A 16,067-nucleotide genomic window follows, 5' to 3' on the forward strand; every position below is an offset into this window, starting at 1 on the left:
GCAATACCTGCTGCATGATATGTTAAATTAAGTCCTGGTCATTTTGTGAAACTGAAATTAAAAATGTAATTCTTTGGGTACTGTAAAAAAATAACTTTTACATTAAGTAAAAAAAAAAAAAGATAGCTTCTGTTTGAGCAGCTTGCTTCTTGATATAACAGTTATCCTAACAAATGCCAGTAAGCATTTATTTACTGTATACTGCAGTATACTTTAAGGTTTAAGTCTATAAACTACTTTCTTAGTAGTAGTTCTGGTAACCAGGACTGATGTGATTTGTCCATTATAGTTGAGGACCTAAATTTCACAATTACAGTGGAACCTCTATTTGTGACCATAATCCGTTCCGGAGGTCCGTCTAGAGGTCGAAATGGGTCTCTGGGAGAGGTGCCGTTGTGTGCAGGCACGGGCAGTGATTGCCCGCTTCTGTACATGTGCAAACGGCGATCACCACTCCTGCGCATGTGCAAACGGTGGCAAACCCACAGGTTACTTCCAGGTTTGCCACGGTCGCGACTTTGACCAACCGTAAGAAGAGGTGATGGTAAGTAGAGGTTCAACTGTAATTGATGTGATAAAGTCTCTACAGCTTGAGATCAGTTGTGTGCCATGAAAATATGTATTTTTACCATCCTCAGAACGAAATGCAGTAGTATATCTACAGCCCTGACAAAAGGGCTAAAGGCTGGAACGAAAACCTTGTGGAGGTGCTTGAGACTAGTAGTGTACAACTCCCTCCCCCCCCCCACCTATCCTTCTGAACCATACACTGGTGTGGTATTCATTAACTGCAGTGGCTGTGTTCTACCCATGTCAGGGGCAGAATGCTGGTGTAGAAAACACAAAAAAATACACATCAGATTTTACATTTATTTCAATGCAATAGCATTAGTATTAACTGTACGGAAACAGTAGGGGAAAAATAGACAAGGTCAGCCATGGATGAGGAAAACAAATGGGGAAAATACTAGTTAAAGACTACTTCCTGATGAATTACTTCATGGGCTTACTATATTTGAGATACTAGATCTTTGATACATAATTTTGGCAGCATTAAATGCTCAATTTGCAGCTTCAGCAACCTCCAACCATGGACTTCATTGCTAGATTTGCCTACTTTAGCCAGCTTTCCATTTTTCTTAAGAGGTCATTTTCCATTTACCTGTGGTAGAAATGAGAGCAGCCCATAGAAAACAATGAACAATTTTAGCAAAGCTAAAAGACAGAGGAGGCAGGCAAGCTGTTGAAAAATGGTATCTGTTCATTCTATTCTGGAATAACAAGGTTCAAGATAACGCACAACCATGTTGTCTTATGAGGTGTGTTGTAGCGTCAGTTACTTGCACTGTATTAATTCTGCAAGTATGCTCCTTTATAGAAATCAAACACTTGTTGCATCATGTAAAGTCCTTTTGTAAATGGTTATTATTGTTGTTTAATGCTTGTTTTTTCTTAGTATCGTAGATCTTTCTATGTATAATATATTTTTTTTAAAAAAAATTAAAAACGGTATACCTAAAATGGCAGACTCACTGAAAAAACTTTTGCCCGATGCCTACAAAAGCATCTCGGGTGGTCCTTCCACAGAGGAGGTGCCAGCACTAAAACATAGCTTCTCCCTGCTCACCACCCATCTTACTTCTGTCAGCAAGGTAACATGGAGGAAAGCACTGACTGCTGTCCTTAACCATACCCCCCACTGCCCAAATGCTGCCAACAATAAAATACTATTCTAGCTAGAGATTTATCTGTCATTGAGCCATTTGTATTGATAACGGGGATTAATAATTCTGTTCAGATAACCTAGGTACTTGATCCCCCTTATACTAGAGGAGAGAGACCAACAAGCACAATGTTCCCTTCATACATGTACACATAAACATAATTTATCAGTTTCCCTGCCTCCTTAACTGAGAGAGTCTTAGACCAATGTAATGTGTTTTACAAATACATGTCAGTTACATAAATAGCAAAGAGGAAACTAGAAAATAGTTAACCAGCTAGCAGAACTTTTCATGAGCGCTTAAGTTTGTTAGAATGAGCTACATCTATAATAAGTAGATTTTTTTTAAAGGGCTGCTTAATTTTTAAAGATGGCAGATGTCAATAATTTCATACCAGGTTAATTAATCAGGAATAACTACTTCCTGTCTTAAGCAGCTAGAAGCTAGGGCTAGAAGCAGGTCCAAGGCCCAGAGGAGAGTATAGTTCTAGAGGAAAACAATTGTGACTACTTTGCATGTTTTGAGATATTTACGGGAACTTGCTTTCCTGTAGCTATGTACCTAGAATTGAGGTCTTGTGAGATTTGCTGGAGCTAATCAGAGAAGTAGTGTTGGATCAGAGCAAGCAGAATTCTGAACAGCAAATTGGTAGTTAAGGCCCTTTGCTTGAACAGAGAGCATTCTGGTGCAGTTAAGCTAGGATCAAGAGAGAGTGGTGCTTTCCTATGTAACATGCCCTTTCAAGAATCACCAGTTCCAGAGTTCCTTATTCATAAGCCATAGGGTGGGTTACTTGGTGAGAGGGTTCAGTGTGCCATAATAATCAGGGACAGTGATCCCAGAGACAAAGGGAGTCTCTGCCACTGGTAGAATTTTCAGGCCAAATGTGTCCTCACCATACTATGTATTTGGTACCAAGAAGTCTAAGGAGGTTGAGCAAAGAGGGTTTATTTATTTTAAAGAAGGCTCTTCTTGGGTATGAGTGGATTTCTTAAGATTTCATTACAGGTATAACAGAGACCCCCTCCCCCATTTGTACATTTTAAAAAAGACTTGCCAGCTGCTTGGAGACGGGGTAATGTGGATTTTTTGAAATGTGAAAATAGAGGGATTTCCGTCATCTAAAATAAGGCACTCACTAATTCTGTCGTCTTCAGGGACATTTTTAACATACACCTCCATGAATCGCTTAAAACAAAAAAAATCAGGGTAGAAAGAAAATCCACAAAGGGGGCTCAGCATAATTATGCCTTATAACTTTTTGGATTACTCTCTTCGCTTAGAAGACTGGGGAATGGTTACATGTTTCTTTCTTTTAAACATGCTGTTTAGTGCTTTATGCATGATTCCCTTCCAAAATCACCCCTGTCATCAGCTCCTTTATGGTTTTTCAGAGACCAGCTAGAAATACAACATCATTCTTTTGCCTTATCACCAGTTTACACAGAAGAACCAAAACCTGAACCCATAACACAAGGCTTAGCAGCTGTGATCCTACTTGTCCAGACAGAGATAAATCCCTCTTCCCCAGACTGAGTATCATCATCCATCTCCAGGATGATGTCTACCATATTGGCTTTGGAAGAAATTTCTCTCTGCAGTTCTTCAGCATTATCAGATGGCAGATGACCTATTTTCTCATCTCTACCATTTTCCTTCCGCATAAACTAACTGCAAGATGAGATAGATAGAAAATTTCTGAAATCTTATGACTGATAATTAACCGCATTAACCAAATTATGTAAAACAAGGAAGTGAGCAGATGAGTGCAAAAGCTCAGATGGATGTTAAGCCAGATGTTCTTATCTCTTGCAATTAGGAGCTGTGTCTGTTTTTCTGTGTAGTGTGCTGCACAACAGAATCTTCTGGCATGGGTGTACATCTGGAAGGCAAGTGTGCATCTGGAACAGTCTTGGAAAGCAAAGCTGTTTTTCTTTTTTTTAAAAAAAATCATGGATTTAGGTCCCTCATTTGAAACTAGTCCAGGAAAAAAAGGGGGGGTAGGATTCACCTAACTAGGCCCATCAGCAGAAGCTCTGTGTGAGGACTTCTACTCGCACAATGGGAGCCAGTGTGGTGTAGTGGTTAAGAGCGGTAGTCACGTAATCTGGGGAACCGGGTTCGCGTCTCCGCTCCTCCACATGCAGCTGCTGGGTGACCTTGGGCCAGTCACACTTCTTTGAAGTCTCTCAGCCCCACTCACCTCACAAAGTGTTTGTTGTGGGGGAGGAAGGGAAAGGAGAAGTTAGCCGCTTTGAGACTCCTGAAGGGGAGTGAAAGGCGGGATATCAAATCCAAACTCTTCTTCTTCCAATGGGGCTTCCTCCATCTCCACCTGCACTATCTAATATTGGTTCAGGGGGGTGATGGTATAACCCCCATAACAGCTTGTGGGGGAAGGAGAAGGGGCAATTGTTCTACCTGGCAATGCTTGTGTACAGTGGTACCTCGGGTTACAGATGCTTCAGGTTACAGACGCTTCAGGTTACAGACTATGCTAACCCAGAAATAGTACCCCAGGTTAAGAAGTTTGCTTCAAGATGAGAACAGAAATTGTGCAGCAGCAGTGCAGCGGCAGCAGGAGGCCCCATAGCTAAAGTGGTTCTTCAGGTTAAGAACGGACCTGCAGAACAAATTAAGTTCTTAACCCGAGGTACCACTGTAGATAGAATGGCCAGAAGAGCACAATGCTGAATTTCACCCAAGGTCTTGAAGCTATAATCATGTCCCTACCTTTTTAATGCGTTCAAGAAATCACATTAAATGTTCCCACCTCTTGGAAGTGCTTCAGACTTAAGAAATGGCCTTGGAAAGAGTTGCTAATGTGATTTCTGGTTTTTCAAATAAGAAACTGAAGTTATGACTTGTAGCGAGTTGATGTGAAAGACAATTTCCTGTCTTTCAGGAAATATTAGCTCATTTGCATTTAACAATGATGGGGAGATTGAGCCAGGTGTCGCCTTTTCCTGTTCTACCTGGGATACTGTGAAAGATGAGTTTCTTTGTGAAACAAAGCTCAAAACACTTAAGCCAGATCCAGAAAGACTTCTAGAATTGAAAGGTATTAATTCTAGAACTGCACATGAGACCAGCAACAAAAGGTTGGCAAATGCGGTGCTTCTCATCACTGCTCTAATCAGTCAGCCATGCCTTTCTCCACAATGCTCTATCAGCAGTCCATGGCTTCTGAGCATGCTCAATCCCCGTTGGGCTGTTTTGGGGGAGACTTCTGCTTCTAAAGGTTTTTTCTGAAACCGTTTTTTGGGGGACTTCTGCAACCTCAAGGTCTCTCGTATCATTGGTTTTGTTCCAGTGACATACTATAAAAGCACATGAAGCCTAAACAGCAGAAATAGAAGTAATAATTAAAAGTTATTTTTTTAAACAGGGAGATCCTGTGTAATGGAAACCACATCCATTTGCCTTTGTTTCACATGGTGCATTCTTAAACTATGGAGTTCGCTGCCACAAGTTATGGCTATGGTAGAAAAATTCATGGAGGTTAAGGTGATCAATGACTGAGTCATGATGGCTGTGTATTACTAGAGGCAGTGGGACCAGCACTCTATATGTGTTCATAGGAACTCTTCTCATTATTATTTATGTATTTCATGGTTGAACTCAAGCTCTAGTTAACGCATAAAAAGAATACTGTGTGGGCTGCTATTGTGAATAGTAGAAACGGGTCTGAGGTGGTGGACATCCATGAAACAAGCAGCTACCTCAAGTACATGGCTGAACTATTTGGGGTGATGAGGTAATTGAAACAGGAGAGTGCAAAAGAAGTAAAACCCAGCAACCATGAACTGCTTGGAAAACCAGACGAAGGAGTGAGGTGGCCAGTGCCTAGCACCCAAATTCAGCACACACTACCTACTCCAGTGCCTGTTGACTGACTCGGAGGTGAGAGTAAGGGCTGCTTGACAATGGAGCAGACTCCCTCAGAAGGTAGTGGCCTCTCCTTCATTGGATGTTTATAAACAGGTTGGGTTTGTCAGGGTTTCTGCACTGCAGGGGGTTGGACTAAATGATCCTTTGGGTCCCTCCAACTCTACTGTTCTGTGATTCTAAGTCTGTCTAACATACTTAGAAACAATGTACACCAAAGTAAATGCGCATTTCCTGTGAGAATTTCTTGGTAACAACTTTCATTTATTTCACTGATTATATTCCAAGAAAGAGTCTTAAAGATTTGAGGGGGAGGGGAATACATATTCTGAGGAAAGAGAAATGAACTGCTGTGAGAATACATAATAAATTATAAGAAGTGATAATATCTAAAATTATCTATCTAGAGAAATAATAAAAACCATTCCTGTGCCTATTTATTCTGGCATGTCCTACTTCAGGATGATTTTTACTCTTAAGAAGGTGGGCACAAGATTAAAGCTTAAAGTTGTGATCTCATGCATGTTACTTAGGCATATATATAGTTATATGCCACCCCAATCTCCAAGCAGTACAGACTCCAGGGGGTTCAGGTACTTACCCAGGGTTTGGTTTCCTGAAATGAGGGATAGTGGGGACTGTGGTGTCATTACGATAGTTTATTTACACATATATACAACCTGAGCCTAGCAAGGTCAGGTGGTACCCGGTGCATAATTTTGTGTGTGTTCCCCCCCCCCATTGAAATAGAAATCTGTCAAAGAGAGCCGTGCAGGCAATTGCAATGCAGTTCCTGCCTTCTCCCCCTCCCTCCCCCTACCCCATCAAAGAAAGCTGCGCAAGCAGTGCTGTTTCTGGTCCTGATCCTGCCTTGCCTCGTCAGAGACATGGCTCCTTGTTGCCTCCCTCCTCTCCTCTCCACCCATAAACCAGTGTGTGATCTCTCTCTGTCCCCTCAAACCAGCTGGGCTGCGGAGCTCTCCTAGGCGCCGCTCCTCCTACCCCCCCACCCCCAAATCAGCACGCCTTGGCTCTTAAATGAAAGGCGAAAGCAGGTGACCGCAGCCTTTCCCGCCTCCGTGCCCTTCTCGGGAGTCTACGTCAGCCCCAGAAGGACTTGTGAGCAGCACAGCTTTGACCCTGGCCACACAGACACACACAAAGCACCTGAGCGAGGGCGGCACATGGACAGGCTGGGAGAGCAGGGCCTGGCCGACCGCACATGTGCCCGGCCACAGAGGTGGGAAGGGGACATGTTGGCATCATGATGCAACTCAACCCCGCTCAATTCCATTACACAGGCAGCTTCGAGTTCAGCCGGCATTTTGTCACCCCCATCATGATGTCACCCAGGGTGATCTGCACCCTTGCACCCCCCTTCCTATGCCCCTGCTGACTCTACGATGGAGGGCTCACAGCACTCCAAAAGAGTCTTGCTTCTCTCATAGCCACAACCTTGGATACCCACAGAAATCAACCATTGCTCTCAAATGTTGTGCTCTCTCTCTCTCTCTCTCGCTCTCTCTCTCTCTCTCTCTCCATCTTGCTGCTTTGCTTCTAGGTCACATCACAATTCCACTCTAAACTCGGGCCTTTTGTCTTTCTGACTGACAGGGGAGGGAGGCCCACCTGTTTGCCCTTTTGCACAGAGCCACTCCCTTTGTTCCCTTAGCGATTCAGAGGGCAATTACCAGGCTGGCCCGGCACTTGCAGCAATTGAATCTGTGATGGATCCAGGAATTAGAAGAGGGGTTCCGGCATACAACCTAACCCGCCCCCGCCCCAACTCATAACAATATTTTGAGCAAGCTACATGTGGTCTAGATGCTTCACACACACGACATAAGAATCAGAGTCCCCCTCCGCAGGGCTACGTGCATCCCATCTTTCAGGAGTTTTTTTCAAGTTTGAAAACAGGAATTGAACCAAGGGTGGGGGATCTGTGGCCCTCCAGAGGTTGCTGGACTACAACTCCCATCACCCATGATCATTGGGAATTGGAGTCCCAAAAACATTGGTGCAGGGGGCACAGGTTCAGATCCCTGTGCCAAGCCAACATTTGATCACATCATGACTGAAGACATGAAAACTCTCTTTAAAATGCAGACATCCATATTGAAAAGGAAATCTGTGTTGATTCAGAACAGGTATCTGCCCTCATTTGAAGTGGAAAGTTGCTGAGAAGCCAGACTCACTTCTGCAGTGAAAAAAAAAAGCCACACTCAGCACTGTTTGTAGGCACAAACTTACCTAAGTAAGCCATGAAATAAGATGCGTAGAACACTTGTCACGTACCAAGCTGTGTATCCTTTGTGCAGAAATGCTAAACTAATCTGTATGTATAAAACTGTTTGCAATTATGCAGGTTGTTAAAATAAGTTGTGTGTTTGTGATGAAGGTTAGAAGCAGGGGACAGGAAAAGCTGCTTGCACCTGGGAACCTATTTGGAGCATGCTGAGTTTCATGTGCCTGTTTTCTCTCAACTTATCTGTTAATTTGCTTTGGTTTGTGGTAGCCAAGAGCTGACACATGGTGAGATTTGGAAAACCGCAGTAACCACACTAGCAAAGTCAATGTTCTTTTTCAAACTGAGACAGAAGAACAAAGACTTCAATGTGTAGGTTTTATTTGCATGTGTAACAGACTTCCAGGCAAGGTGCTTTAGAAAATACCTTATATGTGTTTTCAGCACTTGGTAAGAATCTCTCTTTTTCTGCAGATTTTAATAACTACGGCAAAACGTATCACACTGAGCAGGTAAGTCCAGCTAACTGCAATAGGCATGATAGAAACTAAAGTTCTTCAGGTATTTTCTTGTTGCTGAGTATAACGCACTGATATACATATGCAGTGCTTTTTTCTAAAAAAAATGTTTAGGGGGTACTCTCATTTTGACTCAAGAAAATCACCATTTTATAGTTCAAATCGGGAAAAATAAATAACAGTAAATGGACAAAGGTACAAGGAGTCATAAAATGTTTAGGGGTATGCGTCCCCCTGCATCCCCCCAGAAAAAAGCACTGTATATATGTCTGCTTAATGGATACCATGACAGTAATTCAGATGAAGAAATAATCAGATTTAATAATATGATTTGCTAGCATTTGCTTGTTCCACAAACTCTTAATTAAAACCTCTTTTAGACTGTAAGTCTAAACTTGCTTACAAGGGCAGTAATTCTTCTGAACACAGCGAGGTATACTTTCAGGTAAATCTGTATAGGATTGTGCTGTAAATGCATCAAAGGAGGAGAGGCAATGGAGTTGTTAGAGGATAAACACGCAAATGAAATACTCAAACAAAGAAGCAGAGAAGCAAAATTAAGTATTTTAATCTGCCTTCACTGCAGAAGGTATCATCCTTCCTTACTAGATTTATTTGGACCAAGCGTAGTCCACAGTAAATTGAAAGGAACTGTGGTGTAATGGCTAGTCTCTACGTCTTGGGAAGCCAAACTTAAATCCTCACTCGGCTATGAAAATCACTGGATGAACCTTCAGCCCTGTGACCCTTTTTATCGTCACATATACCATCCTGAGCTCTCTGATGAGAAGGCAGAATATAAAAGTAATGAACTAATTCTTTACCATATTTTAAAAAAAGATTTTGCTTTACAGGAAGCTATTCATAAACTGAATAAAATAAATAAGATCAACTGTCCAAGCACTTTAACTTTGGCCCCAGGTAAATGGGTTGAAACATCTTTGAAGGTTAAAATGTGCTGTGTTTAGGACTTTTGTGTTGTGTGCACAGGAAGCCACAAAGCACGCATGCAACCATTCAGACATTACTAGATACACTTATTTTGTTCGACAAGGAGATTCGTCTTCATCGGCACCACTCAGCCAATACTTTTCACTTTTCACAGTAAGCTTTCTTGTGTTTATGCTGAGTTTTTCATTCAGTTCCATGTACTTTTTACACTTTTTTTTTTTCATGTGCAGTGACTTAAAAAAAAGCACCTCATTAAAAAGCCCAAATCTGCATCTTCACTTATTCTATGTCATTTTTGCCCTGGTCCAGCTCTTGACACAGGACACTAGTTGTGCGTAACTGCTGGTTGCCATGCATGGGGATGTGTGTTCCACAGCTGTATGGGAAGATGCATGCAGTCAGTTCCATGGGACCTGGATGAATGTTGCAGTGTCATAGACCCGTAGAAGCAGGATTGTAGAGTTGGAAGGGACCCCAGGGGTCATCTAGTCCTTCTGGTTAGCCAGATGCACTAACCCATTGCGCTACTTGAAGGATGCAATGGGGCTACATTCTCCAGCCCCTAAGCTGTGGAACTCCCTCCCCACATTATACAGCTTCCAGTGAATGCTGAAGGCACCCCTTTACCTTGGCTTTTGACACTTGACCTGTAACAACAACAACAACAACAATTTATTATTTGTACCCCAGCCATCTGGCTGGGTTTCCCTAACCACTCTGGGTGGCTTCCAACAAAGATTAAAAATACATTAAAATGTCACACATTAAAAACTTCCCTAAACAGGGCTGTAGGACCTTATTTGAGGGTTGTGTTTTTTTGTGTTTTTAATGTTGTTCTTTAATGTTGTGACTTTCCATGGAACCTTAGGGTGAAGGGTGGGAAATAGATAACAAGAAGAAGAAGAGGAGGAGGAGGAGGAGGAAGAAGTGAAAGCTGCTTCTGTATGTAGATCACCTTGGCTGCACTGGAGGAAAAAGGTTGGTTTAGAAACCTGTGCCCCACCCATCTACTTTCCCTTTGCTCAGATTTGCTTTCAACAACTAAAATGCAACTATATCATAATAAAGCAGCAGAAAACAAACCAATATAAAAAATAAAATCATTATTTATTTATTTATTTATTTTTTTAAAAAAACACCCCACTATTCATAAAAGGATTTGTGCTAAGCTGTTCACATTCATTAAACAGTAAAAAGTCTGGATTGAATTCAACCAAATCATATTCAGATTGATTGAAATCAATGGACATGTAATCACAGCCATTGATTTCAATAGCTCCAAGTCTGACCTACCGTATTTTTCGCCCCATAGGACGCACCTAGTTTTTTTTGGGGGGGGGAATAAAGAAAAAAAAAATTCCCCCCCAGGCACTGGGCTGGTGCGGGGGAAGCCCGAGCTTCCCCCGACCCCAGCCCCCAGAACAGCCTGCTATCCGCAAGCCTAGGGAGCCCCGCCGGTCTCCCCAGGCTTGCGGAGAAGCCCTGGAGCGCAGGCAGCTCTGTGCAACCCTTGGGAGCCTGGCACGAAGTCGCGCCAGTCTCCCAAGGGTTGCGCAGAGCTTCCTGAAGCCTGGAGAGTGAGAGGGGTCGGTACGCACCGACTCTTCTCGCTCTCCAGGTGTCAGCGAAAGCCTGTATTCACCCCATAGGACGCACACACATTTTCCCTTCATTTTTGGTGGGGGAAAAGTGCGTCCTATAGGGCGAAAAATACAGTACTTGGATTCAGTCCTCCATGTTATTCCACATATTGAAATTCTGGGAGAACTAACATATACAGAGTCCTATGAAATCAAAGACAGCACAATAGCTAATAGGTGTACTTCAAAAAGTTCAAGGAGACACTGATCTAGACTTTGACCAGTTTCTCCATAGGGCTTATTAGACACACACTTTTCCTGTTTCATTTTCCTAATCCACTTCCTTTCTTTGCTTAGACTTTCCGTAAATCCAACTGAACTGTCACTGCTGTTGCTACAAGTCTCCTCTGGTCAAAAGAAAGGCAGAGCACCATAATGAGCGGGGTATGTCTTTTTCTGCTGAACTCAGTTCTCTTCACCTCAGAGGGTAAAAGAGGAAGCAATACTATGTTATGTGTACTGAAACCGGTGAGGGAGATCAAGCAGAGCTGCCTTGAACTTCAAAGCCAATTCTGTTTCTTCCTCTGAGGCTGCAACCTGTGCATACTTGGCGTGAGACTTGGGGGAATTTTAGATTGTGCACATTCATCCTGATTTGTTTGCAGTCAGATAAGAGAACACTGGCTAGAGGTTGTTGTGTCAAAACCAGAGGCATCTGACACTTTCCATTGCATTTCCCCTCACTTTCCTTAATGCAAAAAGTCTGATCTGTGAAACCTGAATTTGTCTGTGTAAGCGACTGAATCTCACTTGAAAACAGTGACAGTTTGGAAGCCCCCTTAGGCTGCAATCCTAATTCCACTTACCTAGGAGCAGGGGAGAGAAGGGGAAAGAAAAAATGCATTGTGTGATCTGCCTTCCACTCATGTGGGGGTGCAACCCATTATATGAAATTCTGTTTATTCCAATACTGTATTATAGACTGCCCAGAAATGTGTTCAGTGTTAGGGTTGCCATATTTTAAGAGGTAAAAATCCAGACACAAAAAGTTGTTGAGCTTTTTTAGGGCAATCACCCAATAGCCCCTCCACTGCCGCGCTGACCCCAAGATCCTGTGCCAGAGCCTGAACCAGAGCTACCCGTGCACAATTTCTTTTTTAAACCCCAAATCCAGGACAAATGGAAAATTCCCCCTGGATGGGCATGTAGGACCCCCAAAAGAGGTCATGTCTGGGAATTCCTGGATGTATGGCACCTCTAAGTGTGCTAATCTAACTGCTGATTCATTTATGAATTTGTGTGAGTTTATGAAATGTATTTCTCCCTCTTTCCTCTACCTGCACACATCCTATAATGTGTGAATATAAAGCTATATGAATAGGGTATGTGGGGAGATGCACTTTAACTGTGTCTTGATGTTTTTTTTAGGGTGGGGGAAGGGGAAGACTGGGCTGTAAGACCGTTACTGTGTGGGAAAGTTTTGAGACCAAACTGTGCGATCACATTTAACCATGTTTGTGGTAATTTATTTTGCTGTGGCTATGTGGGCTATCGTGATTTTATGAGATTTGCTGAAGCCAGTCAGAAGTTAAGCACTGTTATAACAGAATTGACAACATTCCAAACGACAAGCTTGCCAGCCCAGGTTCTCTGCTAGAATAGAGGGAGTGTGTTGAGCCTCATACAGGAAGTTTTTTTGGGTCATAGTTTGAGACAGACATGTGTGCCATTCTATGTACCTTGCTCTCTCCAGAACAAAGAAATTCTGTCCCTGCCCTAATTTTGGTGATTCTCCATTCCCACTACAGCACATGCTCCCCCCTGCTATATTCCAGGCCTTTCCTATGGAGCATGGATTTTCCCCTGCCTCAGAATGTACATTTAAGAACCAAACAAATGAAGACCAAATGTTTTTACCAAAAGTTTTCCTTACCTAAACCAGAGCTTGCCGAAATGTGAGTTTAACGGAATCCATTGTCCTTTCAGGAAGAATCAACCACTGCAGATTATTCTGATTTGTATGCTGAGATTGCAATGCCATGTGACAAGGATGAAGTCAGAAACTTCACGAAAGCCTTTCTTCCCATTGCTTACTCCCTGATCTGTGTCCTGGGGTTCGTGGGAAATATGTTTGTAGTGATGACATTTGTTTTATATAAGAGGTCTGATTCTATAACTGATGTCTGCCTCTGCAATATGGCTATTGTGGACATATTGTTTGTTCTCACTCTTCCTTTCTGGGCAGTAAACTACGCTCTGGACAACTGGATTTTTGGGGATTTCCTCTGCAAGCTCACCAAAGGTATCTATGCCATTAACTTCAACTGTGGCATGTTGCTCTTGGCCTGCATAAGCATAGACAGGTATGTTGCCATTGTGCAGGCCATAAAGTCATTTAAGCTTCGGGCAAGGTGTCTAGCCCACAGCAAAGTGATCTGTTTGGCTGTCTGGGTCTCCTCTATGTTAATCTCAAGTGCTACTTTCATGTTCAGTGAAAGCTACTCACTTCCAGGCAATGCAACCACATACATTTGTGATCACAAATCCAGTGCAAATTCCAATGTACAACTGAAATTGCTGATATTAAGTTTCCAGCTTTTATTTGGGTTTTTTGTCCCTCTGTTGTTCATGGTTTTTTGCTACACCTTCATTGTCAAAACCTTAGTGCAGGCTCAGAATTCCAAAAGAAGCAAAGCTATACGTGTGATTATCTCTATCGTAGTTGTTTTTCTGCTGTGCCAAGTTCCCTACAATATGGTTCTCCTGGTGACGGCAGAATCTATGGGGAAACTGGACAAAGCTTGCCAGAGTGAAAAGCAATTGGCTTACGCAAAATATGTAACGGAAACTCTGGCTTTCCTGCACTGTGGTATGAACCCTGTGCTCTATGCATTCATTGGTGTGAAGTTCAGGAACTACTTTGTGAAAATAATTACAAGCCTGTGCTGTGTGAGACATATGAACTGTGGAACTACACTTGGTTCAAAGATAAGTTCCGATACTGTCCACTCCAGACAGACAAGTGAAGTTTGTGAATGACATAATGGATTATTGTGTATACAACATGGCTATCCTGGGGTAGAATCATTATTCAGGCCTCACACAGATATGCTGGCTTCTTAATACACTTAATACATCATGCCCGTATAAGCTTCTGCCACAGAAAACTGGTCAGTTTCAAAAGCAGTTAATAGCTCTTTACACATTTCAAATAAAGCCAGTCTCTCTGTTCCCATAGTGGGACCAGGTTTCCAGGTGTTTGCATGCATACCTCTTCTCTTCAGACATACCAGAAAAACACAAGATTGCCATCTTCTGGAAATGCAGGGACTCTTTCTTCCTTTCATGGGTGCTGCTGGCTCCTGTGTTTGTTTTGTTATAGTTCCACTTCAGCTATTGATAAGAATTATTATAAGAATTATCAAAAGTGTACTGTTATGGTTTGCCCCACTGCTTTCTTGAGTTGGCTAAGTTGTTAGCAATGGCACCTGTTGACCACTGGGAATAGGCTTTTCTTTTGCTGATTGAAATAGGCGTGGTTGCCCTCTCTGGCCCGTAAAAGGGTTTTAGAATTATAATTTGTATTAATTTTATCATATGTAGTCAAAAATGCAAAAACTAAGGGTAATGAGGGGACAAAAGATAAAGGACCCATTTGAGAAGATATAGGAAGTTTTTTTTTATTGATTAGTCAAGTGTAAAGGACAATGACTGCCCTCCATCCCTGATATACCAGACTATAGACATTGGGAGTTATTTTCTCTCTTTGTCTTGAAACCTTGTAAAGAAAAACGCTGTAAATGAACTTTAAAGGAGAAAATGTTTAAGATTATCAGTATATATAGTCACTGAGGTGCCTTAGACCTGTTAATACTGTTCCTTTGCGCCTGTTTTGTTATGCTTGATTTTCAATTTGTATTTTCAAAAAAGTTGAATAAAGAAATAAATGATAAAAACAAGGTGAAGGTACATCATTTTTAAAGTTTTATCTGATGAATTGATACCTTCACATCAGGGCTGCCTTAAGCATATCCGGTGCTGTGGTGCAAAGATCCCTCTGGCGCACACGCCCCCCCCCGCAACTCCATAACAAGGGAGGGGGCGGTGGAAAATGTCCTCTGCCTCCCCCACCGCCCTGATCCCAGGCATGGTGGCGGCGATCAAGCAGGAAAACGTGCTGACAGGCATGGTCTCCAGCGTTGGGGCACCCAAGAAGGCAGCCCGGGAAGGCTGCACACTGCCTTTTGCCAGGAAGCAGGAGGACGACAAGGACCCCATCTTTAGCAGATGGAGAGGCTTGGGAAGGAAGCTGCACACCCACAGTCACTTACAGACTCACTGTTAAGACTGTGTTCATGGAAGACAATCTTACTCAGCTGCGAGTGATCACCAAAGAAGAAGGAGTTCTAGTTTCACTGCTGGGAGGCAGTATGCCTCTGAATATCAGTTACTGGGAATCACAAGGGGGGAGAATGCAGTTTCATTCAGGTAAGGCTAGCCTGTTTCCCATAGGCATCTCATTGGCCACTGTGGGAACAGGATCCTGGACCCAGCAGGCTTGCAGCCTGATTCAGTAGGGCTCTTTGTTGTTAAATGCAGATTATATCTTTAAGGGAGTGCGGCGTTTGCCCATTCATTTAGAAAATGTTTGAACAGGTGGGAAAGATAGGGTTAAAAATATAGACCAATAGGAAAGCCGGAGGCAGAGCCTCCCTGTGTATAAAAGGGCTTAGCCCGAGGTTTGAGTTAGTTGTTGTTGTTGGGAGCTGTTGGTGGGTAGTTGGTTGGTTTTAGTGGGTTGGCTGGTTGGGAAAGGCAGTTGGAGAAGCAGTTGGTAGGCAGTTGGTAACAGAGTGACAGTTAGGGCAGTGGGTTCTTGAGTGAGGGGAGGTAGAAGAGATAGAGAAAAATAAGACTAAGAATGTAAAGAGTAATAACGTTTGGAATGCCGTAAAAGTTTGTTTGTGACTGAAATAAAATACACTCTTCTCTATTAATTGAGAACCTGACTGAGGCTAAAGCGATTTTACCGGGGAGGACCTGGTTGGTGGCAGCGGATTAGTGGTGTACGGGTCAATAGTCCATGAGACGACCGGGGGCTCCGTACGAACACCACAGGGAGGAATAAACAACTACTGCTCACATTATCCTTAATCATTAG

At 42.8% G+C, this 16,067-nt stretch overlaps 1 protein-coding gene across 4 annotated transcripts; it reads left to right on the forward strand.

Annotated features, from left to right (window-relative positions):
- The first annotated feature begins 6,783 nt into the window (after positions 1 to 6,783).
- On the forward strand, positions 6,784 to 14,853 carry CCR6 (C-C motif chemokine receptor 6). 4 transcript variants are annotated; one of them, XM_083732686.1, is made up of 5 exons: positions 6,784 to 8,369; positions 8,985 to 9,296; positions 10,195 to 10,304; positions 11,264 to 11,350; positions 12,893 to 14,853. In XM_083732686.1, the coding sequence occupies exons 4-5, from the start codon at positions 11,342 to 11,344 to the stop codon at positions 13,943 to 13,945; spliced, it is 1,062 nt and encodes a 353-aa protein (XP_083588812.1). In that variant the 5' UTR covers positions 6,784 to 8,369; positions 8,985 to 9,296; positions 10,195 to 10,304; positions 11,264 to 11,341; the 3' UTR covers positions 13,946 to 14,853. The 4 variants fall into 4 exon arrangements, with proteins under 4 accessions (XP_083588812.1, XP_083588811.1, XP_083588810.1 ...); XM_083732685.1 differs by having other exon boundaries at positions 9,230 to 9,296; XM_083732684.1 differs by lacking the exon at positions 8,985 to 9,296.
- The last annotated feature ends 1,214 nt before the right edge of the window (positions 14,854 to 16,067 follow it).

This window comes from Podarcis gaigeae, assembly GCF_964106915.1.
Source record: "Podarcis gaigeae genome assembly, chromosome: 3".
In the NCBI taxonomy this organism is placed as follows: Eukaryota; Metazoa; Chordata; class Lepidosauria; order Squamata; family Lacertidae; genus Podarcis; species Podarcis gaigeae.